The sequence below is a fragment of the Propithecus coquereli genome, unplaced genomic scaffold, assembly GCF_000956105.1.
Source record: "Propithecus coquereli isolate 6110/MARCELLA unplaced genomic scaffold, Pcoq_1.0 Scaffold223, whole genome shotgun sequence".
Lineage (NCBI taxonomy): Eukaryota > Metazoa > Chordata > Mammalia > Primates > Indriidae > Propithecus > Propithecus coquereli.
Window position 1 is genome coordinate 3,406,489 of NW_012147523.1, and position 12,298 is coordinate 3,418,786.

At 50.0% G+C, this 12,298-nt stretch overlaps 1 protein-coding gene across 2 annotated transcripts in view; it reads left to right on the forward strand.

The window, feature by feature from the left end:
- The window catches only part of COG7 (component of oligomeric golgi complex 7), a 58,430-nt gene extending 46,715 nt beyond the window's left edge, over window positions 1-11,715 (forward strand). The window contains exons 15-17 of one of the 2 annotated variants that reach the window (XM_012644996.1): window positions 236-350; window positions 8,477-8,620; window positions 11,333-11,715. In XM_012644996.1, coding sequence (XP_012500450.1) covers window positions 236-350; window positions 8,477-8,620; window positions 11,333-11,499 — 426 coding nt within the window. In that variant the 3' untranslated portion in view covers window positions 11,500-11,715. Of the gene's footprint in view, window positions 1-235; window positions 351-8,476; window positions 8,621-8,700; window positions 8,763-11,332 lie in introns of those variants that run through there. The other variant, XM_012644997.1, reaches the window with a different exon arrangement.
- The last annotated feature ends 583 nt before the right edge of the window (window positions 11,716-12,298 follow it).

The following is a 12,298-nucleotide window of genomic DNA, read 5'->3' on the forward strand; positions in this document are numbered from 1 at the left end:
CCTCGACCTCCCAGAGTGCTAGGATTACAGGCGTGAGCCACCGCGCCCGGCCTGCCAATGGTTTTTTTTTTAAGGTACTACCATAATCAGTATTGCCACATGCTGCAAAAACAAAACTGGGGGGGCCCCAGGTCTAGCAATTTTGTCTCCACCATTTGCCTTCACACAAATGTACCACAGGAAGTAATTACCTGTATGCATAATACCAGGCTAACAGTGCTTTCTTTTGTTTCAGATTGGGCAGTATATCATGTCCCTGCCCCTGAATCTTGAACCATTTGTGACTCAGGAGGACTCCGCCTTGGAGCTGGCATTGCACGCCGGAAAGCTGCCGTTTCCTCCTGAGCAAGGTGAGGAAGGACCAGGGAGTCACAGCACTTGCAGTGGACTCGATGTGATTTACATGTTTGTTCTTAACACCCACAGCTCTCAACACACACCTCTCTCCAAGCTCCCACTGAAATAGTTGTCAAAATATAAAATAGATACTAAGAAAGATCAGGGCCTACCTCTTGTACCCTCTGAGGAACTTCTGCAGGACACAGTCCTGGCCAGGCTGACTTAGGGAAAGAGCTGTCCTGACTTTGTTTCACAGTATGCAGAGTAGCCCTGGGGAGGAGGGCAGGGATTCCTGCAGTGAGCTCCACCAGCGCCTCGGCTGGTGAGAGTGGCAAGAGGGCCTGGGGTCATAGGCACTTGGTAGGAGAAGCAAACTTACAGGGCAAGGGTCCTGCTGGCCTCACTTTCTCTCTGCTGCCCCCTCTGTAGGTCACATGCCACAAGTGACACCTTATAAGAACAGTTTTGCCAGTGAGGTTAAAAACAAACTCTAAAGCAGAGAGGTAACATATCCTGTCTGATGTCTCTGGCTATAGCTTGCTCTGGACTCCCCAAGACTCTTGGATCGCCAAACGAACAAGGCAAAGATACAATAAGTTAAATTTTTTTATTTTTCTCATTATCTGGGCCTGACAGATTTGAACAGGAACCACACACTCGCTGATCAAAAATCACCTTAATTCCTAATATTGTGTATTATAAGCCTGCCTCTCTGTAAGGTCGAGCAAAGGAAACAAAATCACTTGATATGTAAAAGATTCAGCACCTCAAAAGGGAGTTAACTACACTAAAGATAAAATCATATTAAAAGGTTAAAAATCAAGGGATGCTAAAAAACATCCTATGTAAATGCAAATAAAAAGAAAGCAAGGTGATTGCATTGCTACTGGATGAAGTCTAATTGAAACCAAAGACAGTAAGCACAGCCAAGCAGGGCACCGCTGAGGCCGGTTGTGCCTGGGTAAGGGGCTCACGCTGCCTTCCGGGGAGCTGTAATCAGGCCTCCCTGAACCTGCGTGGGACTGAGAGAGGGAGATGCGGGCAGGAAGAAGCTTGAATGGGGCATGAGAGACAGGAGAGGGGATAAGAGAAACAACAAACGAAGGTACCGAGTGCAAGAGGATGAGGACAGGAGGTGAGGATATGAGGTGAGAGCAAGGATGGAAGAGTCACCTGTGGGCTGAGCATGTATGGGGGCCCCAGAGGCAGGAGGGAGGAGGGCTGAAGGGGATCCCAGATTGGAGAAGAAGAGGCCACGTTGTTCCAGTGTAGGAGCAGAGTGGGGGACTCTCCCATGTGGGGATAAGCTGAAAGGTCTTCCCTGGGCAAGCCCACGACCAGACTGGACCCCAGGACGAGTTGCCCTTTGGGTGACCCAGGCCTCTGCCCAGACCCTCTCTACCTGAGAGAAGGTTGTGCATTTCCTTCGGATTCTCTCCCCTGCCTCCACCCTCCCATGAGTCCCTAAGAAGTCCCCCAGGATGTGCGCTTAACCATTAGACCGATACAAGGAATCAACATCCACATAGTTTGCCACAAGAAATAAACATCGTGCTTAGAAATCCAGCTTTAACAACTTATAGTTATTCCCCACCTCTACCCGCTAGAAGAAGCATCTACACAATTTCAATAATATCAGCCAGGAAAATTTAAAATACAAATTTTCCATTTATACACTGGTTCTACCTGGTGGACAAAGGAATGTCAAATCTACCCACAGTGCCAGCAAAAACTAGGCCCTAGCATTTAGCTGTCATACCAAAACTTCCAGAAATCTGGAAGCAAGTGATGAAATCAAGACGATACCCACTGTTACAGGTTCCCCTCTGCCACAGAGACACATCCTTTGGACCACAGGGCAATGTCTATATCCACAAAACCATAAGTCTGTGTTCCTTGGGCTTTTGCTGCCAAAGTTCAGCCAAGTGATGTGTCAGGATTAGGTGTCTGCAATTTGCTCTATATTTGTTTTCTCAATCCCTACTCCTTGGTACGTGTAGCTTACTGAGCTTGGAGTAGGGAGCAGGGCACGTTGCTGCTAAGTCTTGATAGCGTGACAGAATGTCGGGGTGACACTCATGGTCCTCTGCTAAGCCTGAGGATTACTTGTGCTGGATCTTTGGAACCTATCTGTGCCAGAAAAAAAAGAATGAAGCTGTTTGAGTTCAATTTCGTGTACTTTGCATGCAGCACCTTACCTATAACAAACAGGTTTATAAAAGAGTTAAAAATCAAGCCAAGGTTAGGAAACAAGAAATCAGAGGCAAGAGGTGTTGGGAGGCATCTCGAGGTCACAGACCAGGAAAGGATAGGGAAGGTGACACCCAGGGGCACAGTCTGGGGATGCCTTTCTCATGGAGTGTTGCCTGGCTCAAGGGGGTGCCGTGCTACTCCTTCCTTGCAGGTCCTGTGGGTAGCTGATCCCCGAGGCAGGGGAACTCCCAGCACCAGCCTAACCTCCCGTCTTTCCATCTGCCCTGGTCTCCTGCTTAACGCCAACTTAATTCTCTCTCACTTATCCCTCTCTTGCCCCAGGCTGCTCTTCCCTTATCCATGTATTATGGTCTGAGAGCGTGAGCTACCCAGGCTCCCTGCCCCGATGATAATGAGCACAACCGAGTAGCTCCTGCAGGCGACCCTCGACTCTAAGGCTCACTGAAGCCCTTGCAGGGGAAACTATTATTTCAAATCTTGTTCATGGTTATCCGTGGTGAGTCAGCTGATAAAGACCAGTACACAGGTCCCCACATGTGAACTTGACATTTAGGATAGTCTGTTGGTAAGCGGAGGCAGGACTGTAGCAAAGAGATAAAGTCATGGTGTTATGAGGGCCAATTCTTGACTCTACACGGTGGATAATTTCTCTTTCTGTGGGAATGATCCCCAGCCCCGCTGGCTGGGAGGGAGTAAGCAGTCATGGTGTCCAGCAGAAGTTTCCTGAGAAACTCGTGGAGTGTCCTGAGACAGCCTTGTGGAGATGCTCCATGTGTGTACACTCACCTTTGTGTGTGTGATTTTGCACATGCATGTGTGTGTCTGAATGTGTATGCATGTGTGGTTGCTTGCACACATGTGGAGGTATATGTACATGCGCAGCTGTGTGTAGCACACGAGTGTGACTTCGTACGTGTGTGTGACTGTGAATGCATGAGTGGGCGTTTGTGTTGGGAGCAGGCCCATGGTGGTCCCTGGCATTACCACCTACGGATATCTGCGCACTACAGGAGGTGATGAGCTATTTCTGTTGTCTCATGTGTTTACATTAAACATTAATCAGTGAGAGAATTTTTGGTGCCGGTTAGTATCTTTGCATTACAGCTGTACTCCTAGATTCCTCCAGCGTTTTGGTTGGCGCCTAGAAAAATGTACCTCCTGATATGTAAATCATGTAGTTTCTCTAAATTATTAAAATCTATGTGCGAAACTGTATCAAGTGGGATAGCTTTGTGCCTTTCTGCCTGGTAGCTCAAAGTACTTGAAGAAAATCAGTTGTTTTCTTTCATTGGAGCCTTTTAGAAACGTTTTCCAAAGTGATGCATGCATTTAAAAAATGATATAAAGTAGAAAATCAAAAGAAAAAAAAATAGTAGATGGGACCAAAATGATTCTTTTATACCGATGAAAGGTAGATCCCACAGTGAACCTATAATAAGAAGCCTTCAGTGTCAAATACCAAAGCACAAAAATATAGGCATGCCTTAGATATTGTAGGTTTGTTTCCATACCATTGCAATAAAGTGAATATAGCAATAAAGTGAGAGACACACTTTCCCAGTGCATATAAAGTTATGTTTATACTTCAGTCTATTAAGCGTATAATAGCATTCTGTCTAAAAACAATGTATATACCATAATTTTAAAATAGTCTATGTTTATTTATCTATTTATTTTTTGAGACAGAGTCTCACTCTGTTGCCTGGGTTAGAGTGCAGTGGCGTCATCATAGCTCACTGCAACCTCAAACTCCTGGGCTCAAGCGATCCTCCTGCCTCAGTCTCCCAAGTAGCTGGGACTACAGGTGTGTGCCAACCTACCCAACTATTTTTTTTTTTGTATTTTTTGTAGAGACAGGGTCTCACTATGTTGCCCAGGCTGGTCTTGAATTCTTGGCCTCAAGCCATTCTCCTACCTTGGCCACACACACACACACACACACACACACACACACACACGCTGGTCTTGAATTCTTGGCCTCAAGCCATTCTCCTACCTTGGCCACACACACACCCACACACACACACACACACACACACACACACCCACACCCCCAAACGGGTTATGGCAGAGTCGTTTGCAGGAAAACTCAGGTCTGTGTCCTTATCGTGGTTCTCTTTTTGAGTGAACCGAGTTTTGGCTGGCAGTGAGGCGGGAGGTGCATTGGAGGAGGCCACCAGCTGCGGTGGGGGTGTGATTCTGAGTTGAGGTTGACGGTGCTGCCGGGTGTGGGTGTCGAGCCTGGTGCGGGCTCTCCTGTGCATTGCGGGCCTGGGTCAGGGGCCAGCGGAGGAGCTCCTGTTCTGGGTGGTCAGGCTCCGAGACTCATCTGATCAAGAGCTATTGCTGCTATATGGTGGAGCCACAGGGAAAACCCACCCTGGGGAAGAACCAGCCCTGTCCGGAGTGTGACTCAGGTAGAGGCTGCCTTGAAAGCAGTTATGGTCAGGCGATTCCCAAAATCAAATGCAAAAGCTGAACTGTTCCTGAGCCTGGTACTTCATCTGCCTGGCTCTTTTAAAAAAAAAAAAATTTAATTATTATGTGTACATAATAGTTATATATTTTTATAGGGTACATGTGATGTTTTGATATAGGCATACAGTGTGAATTAATCAAATCAGGGTAGTTGGGGTGTCTGTCACCTCAGGCATTTATCATTTCTTTGTGTTAGGAACATTCCAACACAAAGTGAGATATGTTTTATAGTAAATCCTAACTTATTGTTGATTATAGTCACTTTGTTGTGCTATCAGATACTGTCTATTCTATCTAACTATCTAACCATATTTTTGCACCCATTAACCATCCCCACTTTAGTCCCTCCTCCTTGCTACCCTTCCCAGCCTCTGTTCTACTCTCTGTCTTCATGGGATCAATTGTTTTTAATATTTAGTTCGTACATATGAGTGAGAACATGCAAGATTTGTCTTTCTGTGCTTGGCTTATTTCACTTAACATAATGTTCTCCAGTTCCATCCATGGTGTTGCAAATGGCAGGATTTCATTCTTTTTGTGGCTATATGATATTCCATTGTGTATATGTAGCACAATTTCTTGATCCATTCATCCACTGATGGCCACTTGGGTTGATTCCAAATTTTGGCTATTGTGAATAGTGCTGCAGTTAACGCGGGAGTGCAGATGTCTTTTCCATATACTGTATTCCCCTTGTTTGGATATATAGCCAGCAGTGTGGTAGTTCTGTTTTTAGTTTTTTGAGGAGCCTCCATGCTGCTCTCCATAGTGGTTGCACTACTTTACATTCCCTCCAACAGGGTACGAGGTTCCCCTTTCTCCACATGCTCATGCCTGGCCTTTTTAACCCCTTCCTTCTTGAGATTTCTTTTCTTTCCTGCGGTCTATCTATTTTGCTTCCATTTATTGGTTTCTGTCCTCACCCTTTGACTAATTGTTCCTTGCCTGCTTAAAAACCTCTGATGGCCCCCCCCAGAAGCTACAGGATCAAACTCAAACTCCTGGCCGGGTGCGGTGGCTCACGCCTGTAATCCTAGCACTCTGGGAGGCTGAGGCGGGCAGATTGTTTGAGCTCAGGAGTTCGAAACCAGCCTGAGCAAGAGCGAGACCCCGTCTCTACCAAAAATAGAAAGAAATTAATTGGACAGCTAAAAATATATAGAAAAAATTAGCCGGGCATGGTGGCGCATGCCTGTAGTCCCAGCTACTCGGGAGGCTGAGGCAGTAGAATCGCTTGAGCCCAGGAGTTTGAGGTTGCTGTGAGCTAGGCTGACACCACGGCATCTAGCCCGGGTAACAAAGTGAGACTCTGTCTCAAAAAAAAAAAACTCAAACTCTTCCCTGGCTCAGGAAGTGCTTGCAGCCTCGTCTCCTGTTCTCTCGTCCACCCTCCTTCCTCTCCTGAGCCCACACTCACATTCCAGCCACTGAGGTCTTTTCCTTAATCTTAAAACAGCTTGCCTTTTTCTCTGATTGAGAATCTGCCACCCTGAGATAATCACTGGTGCCATTTCATCCCATGCATCTTTCTCTGCGTGTCTGTAGTGCCTGTACACATGTACTTTTTCATAAACAGGATCATGTCATAGAAGTTGTTATCATGGACACTTTTTCAAAACAATTTTTGGTGCTCTCTGCTCAGAACATTCTTTTTCCTCATGTGCATTTGGCAAACAGCCCCTTTGTCTCTGCCCTTTCTCAGCCACCTGGAGCGAAGGTACTTGCTCCCAATTCCGTGCTCACTTGGTCTTTGAACAAGCCGTAATCGCGCTGTGCCGGAGCCGTGCCTTCTTTCTCCCCGGGCCAGAGAGTGCATTAATGCCAGGGCCACCCAGTACCAGCACCCAGAGCAGCCACGGACCCAGCAGGTCCTCAGTAAATCAGGATTTATGCAGTTAACAAATGACTGCCCGTCATCCTCTGTGTCCAGTGTGGCGCCTCCTCCCCCTCGACCCTGAGCGTCTCCTGAGGCTCCAGCCTTGGGCTCTTCCTCGTTTTCATTTCTCCTTTTTGTCCATTTTTATGTCATCAGCTTTCATCTCTATCCAGCAACTCTCAAAGCTCGGTATTTGGCCTCTGGTCTGTTCAGCCTTTTCTGGGTTCTTCTACCAACCAGAGTCAGCAGGAAGGAGGGTTCTCTCCCAACCCAGCTGCCCCGCCAGAGCTGTGTTTCCGGCCACGTGACAACCAGTCCCATTGTCAGTTTCCAGGTTGGAAACCAAGATTACACGCTATTATCCTTGGGCTACTTTATCACCAAACACTGTTTTGTTTTTTTACCCTTCTGATTTACATTTGTTGTACAGATGCTATATCAAGAACAAGGTCACAACTTAAAAAGAAAAAAAACATAACACACTGTTACTTCCATTTTCTCATGTGCCCTCTGGCTCTGCTCTCTGTGCAGATGGCATTTTCCACGTTACTGTACATTCCATATTATTTTCAGCAGTAGTGGCAGCAGTAGTAGGATTTCCCTCATCTTCTAAGCGTATTCTTCTTCACTGCCGGGCCTCATACTTTGGTTTAATGCTGCTCCCATTTCTCCCCCTCTTCCCATTCCTGCTGCCAGGCGGCCTCTCTTCCCTAGGAGGCCAGGCCCGTCTGGCTCTTGCCCTGGTGTCTGCTCGATCTCCCCCTGCACCTGCCACCACCTGACTGGCTCCCCTGTTTGGGCTTGTCACGTCACAGCCTTGCTGAGAACCTACACTTGTTCCCTGTCTCCTGCAACATGGGGTCCACGTGATTCTCAGGGTGCCCTCCATGCCCCAGCCCGCCTCCCCCAAGAGTTCATTTCCCACCGCTCCCTACACACACCTACCCCTCCGCATGGTCATTCCAGCACTGGTAGCTGCCACGTGTCACGCACTAAATGTGTGTGGGCCCCACGCCCAGGGCCTCATGTGCATTCTCTAGCTTAATTTCCGCGGTGGCCCTGTAAAGCCAGGGCTGCTCTTACCTCTCTATTTTACAGGTGAAAAACAGGGATGTTAGGTGACCCCCCCCCGTTGCTTAGTGGGGAAGTCAGCCTTGAACTCAAGTCTCCATTCTCATGTGGCGTCTGTGTCTTGACTGTTGCTGCTCTGCCTCCTGGCTGCAGGCGGGCATCCTCCTGCCCCACCTGCGCCTGCTCGCCCACCCTCTCCCTCGCTGACCTTCCTATCTGCAGAAATCCCAGCCTGCCTGGCTGCACTCAGTTCCCAGGCCCTTGGGGACTCTTAAGTTACTAACCTGATTGCTTCCTTTCCTGAATCCTCATTTCCTTTAGATAATACCAGTTGACCTAAGATTTAACTATTGTCTGTTTCCTGGGTTTCTCATGGGGACCGTAAGCTCCCTGGCATGTTTGTGCATACAGCACCTACTGTGGGCCAGGTCACCCAGAGGGGTGCATTTGTGCTGAGCAGATTCTGCATTTCCTTGGTGACCTTCTTTCCCTTTTCAGGGGATGACTTGCCTGAGCTGGACAACATGGCCGACAACTGGCTGGGCTCCATCGCCAGAGCCACGATGCAGACCTACTGCGACGTGATCCTCCAGATCCCCGAGCTGACCCCACACTCCACCAAGCAGCTGGCCACCGACATCGGTGGGTCCCCGTGGGACAGGAAGTGGGGGGGCAGCTCTTACCTCTGCTCTTACCTCTGCCACTCCCCTTTTGCCCTGCAGAAATCGCATCTCCCTTCTCCCCTGAACTTCGGCTTTGGATTTGGCTGTGAAACTGGTTCAAACTGCAGGTTCTCCAGGCCCCACCCCCGAGATCCTGACTTAGCAAGTCTGGGTTGAAGCCCGGACATCTGTGCTTTGGGAAAGGTCCCAGGGATTCCGATGGGCTACCAAGGTTGAGAACCATTGAGAGGAGCTTCAGTGATGGGAGGTGAAGTGATTGACGCAGCCTGGCCCCGCCTGGTGCCATTTACATCAAAATCATCAGCCAGTGTTTAATGAGCTCTTACTGCGTACCAGGCATGCTAGGCGCTCAACCCAGCGCTCCCACCTGTCCTCTTGTGCAGTCCTAGCTCCCCTGTGAGGTAGGCACTCTCCTCTCCACCGTACTGATAAGGAAACAGGCACAGGGCAGTTGTGTAACATGGCCACACAGCAAAGGTTGCTCCGTGGTCTCCATCAGAAGAGCATCCTGCCTCCCAAGTGCGAGGGTGTGTGCCCATGCTCCTGCCTGCCCTCGCCTGGAGGCCTCACACCCAGCTGTGCTCTGCAGCTGACAGGGAGCCCTGCAGTCATTCCATCGACTCACCTGTTCTTTAGCGCAGGCATCTCTTGGGGTGGTCAGAAGAAAGGGGGGAGAAGCCTTAAAGATCAGCTCCCTGGGGACCCAGCCAGAGCTTTGACCTGGGTGACCACAGGCCAAGCCAGGCCCAACTGGCTTCTGCCTCTTGTTTTGCAGAAAAACAACTAGAAGTGAATGTACTAGAAATACCTTCCTCTGGGTCCCAGAGCTGTTCGGATGGAGCCAGGCCTAGAATCCAGCTGCCCCAATTTCCTGACCCCTGTTCATTCCACAGTCAGCTCTCAGCAGTGACCAGAGGAACAGCCAGCTTTGGGGCCATTTCCCTGGGCACAGAGTTCACAGGAGAGAGAGGAGGAGATTCAAATGTGCCTTGATAGCCCCGTTAGTACAGGCAGGAGCACTGGGGAGAGAACCAACTGGAACTAGTGAGTGAAGTGAGATTCGGGGATTGCCCCTAGATTTCCATTGTCCGTGTTATTTCTCCCTCCCTGTTAAGCTCCCCGTCCAGGTTCATTATTTACTCATTCACGTCGATTGAGCATCTGAGTGGCAGCTGCAGATCAAGGAGACGGGATGCCACAGAGATTTTGACAGCTCCTATACTTCCTGTGCTTACACCGTACAGGAGTGAGGTTAGGGCTGGGAAGGTAAAGCTGATACGTGAAGCCACCAGGGTGTAAGACGATAGGGAGTGGGAAGGTCTGTGGCAACGCATGCCCACCTGAAAGAACGTTCAGATTAAGCATTAATACAAACAGAACAAGAAACACTGATGGACAAAAAAAAAAAAATGTCATGGTAGACCAAGGGCTCCCTGCTTGCAGCTCCTGGCCTATAGCCAAGCGGAGCTCACAGTTTTGCAGAGACACTTATGAAGGAGCAGGTACCCGACTGGTGGCTCCCTTCCTGGGGAGTAGCTTGTGCTAAGCTGGACATCAGTCAACCAGCCAGGACAGAGCGGACACCTCCTACTGGCCCTGCCCTGAGTTGGGCTCAGAAAGAAGACGAGAGGGAAGAGTCGGGCCTTGCCTGGAGCTCCACTCTAGTTACAGAGAAGAGATGAACCCGTGCAGTGATCAGAAAGCAGCGCGGGGCACACGGGGTGGTGCTGTCCTCTAGTCCTTCAGAGTGTGACAAGGGAGGGGGAGAAAGCCTCGATGCCTCCCTCAGGTTGGGGTTGCACCTGCCCAGGACCGAGGCAGGGAGGGCAGCGCCCGTTTATCGACCACCTAGGACACATTGGGTACTTTCGTGTCCGTCGTCCCATTTGACCCCCTGACCACGCTGCCTCATTGGTGTTAGTGGGCGGGGGAAGGACTTCTCCGAGGTCACACCTGGCTGCACGCGATTTACCCTCCCGATGCCTGCATCGCCCCAGCTTGCCTGCTGTTAGAATCACTGGGGTCACTTTCTAGAATGGCAGGGCCCTGGGATCCTCCCTTGGAGGTCCTCGTCGACTTGGTCTGCAGTGAGCTCAGGGCTGTGTATCTAACTGTGCTCCCAGCGCCTTGGGGAGTTACCTGGGAAGTGTGGAAATCTGCATTGTCCCAGGCCACCGCCTCAGACACTGGCCCTGTCCAGTACTGGCCCTGGGGTACTGTCAGGAAGTCTTGGCAGCTGCTCAGACAAGCACAGCTGTGTGTCCTGGCCTTTGGGGTTTTCCACATGGTCAGTGGGATACACGGGGACACTGCGGGGCAGGTGGGAACCCAGGAGTCCCCAGTACAAAGCTTTGAGTGAGGTCAGCTTGTCTTCCGACTGGTGCTGGAGGGGTGTGTGCACGTGAGAGTATGTGTGTGTGTGTGTGTTGGTGGGGATGATGTTGGTTAGTCCTTTGTCAACTTAGAATTCCCGGACTCAGATCAAACTCACAGTCTGGTTTGACCCCGTTAGAAGAACCCTCTGAGTAAAGCTTTGCCCAGTGCTGGACGGCAGAGCAGGCACCCGGCATCTGGGGACTTGGCGGGGTAGCTTCTCTGTTTCTCAGGCGGGGGGGCCTTCTGGGGCTCTGTCTTGCTTGTGCTGAGTCTGTTCCGCCTCCGCCCTCCACAGACTATCTGATCAATGTGATGGACGCCCTGGGCCTGCAGCCGTCCCGCACCCTCCAGAACATCGTGACGCTCTTAAAGGCCAGGCCTGAGGATTATAGGCAGGCCAGCAAAGGCGTTCCGCCTCGCCTGGCCTCCACGGTGGCCAGCATGCGGAGTGTGAGTTACTGATCCGCCACGCGCCCGACTGCCGAGGTCAAGGCTGGTGTTCTGCAGTCTCGGGACTCAACTAGCACGGACTCATGCTAAAACTGCCAGGGACTGGGCAGAATTTGTTTTAAAAAGACTTGGTTCATTTATATAATCAAGAAAAGGTTGTAAATTAGAGATATATTATTTATCAGAGGGGACTTTTTAGATAATTTTTTAATATGATGTGATCTTGAAAATGGAATTAATAAAGACTGTGAAAGGAGAGAAGGCTGTTTTCCTTCCTCCCCCCTTCAGCGAATATTTGAGTGCTTCCCATCTGCAGTGCCGCGTGCACTGGGGATGTGGCCGTGCGGAGGCGGTTGACACTCCGTGGGAAAGCAGGGACGGAGAGAAAGGCAGACCGAGAGGACGATTTCCGACGTAAGTGCTGGGGGAAAAGCGGGCGTGGAGGGTGGGAGACGGCATTGGGTAAGGGGTGGGCAGCCCCGAGACCTGCGGGATAAAAGATGCATGGCAGAGAGCTGAGGAGGAGTATCCAGGCCGAGGGTGCAGTGTAGACCAGGCCCTGAGGCGCATCCAAGGTCAGCTGTGCCCAAGGTCAGCAGGGGGCTGGAGAGGAGCGGGTGATGCAGAGGGAAGTAGGAAATAGGGTCAGGGAGGATGTGGGGGGCCGGATCATATGGGGTCTTGTAGGCCATGGTAAGGATTTTGGCTTTCACTTTTTTCCTTTTTTAAGATTTTTGGGGCAATGTGAATTTCTTCCATTTTCTTTTTTTGTTGTTGTTGTTAACAGCTTCTGTATCTGTTAGGATTGTAT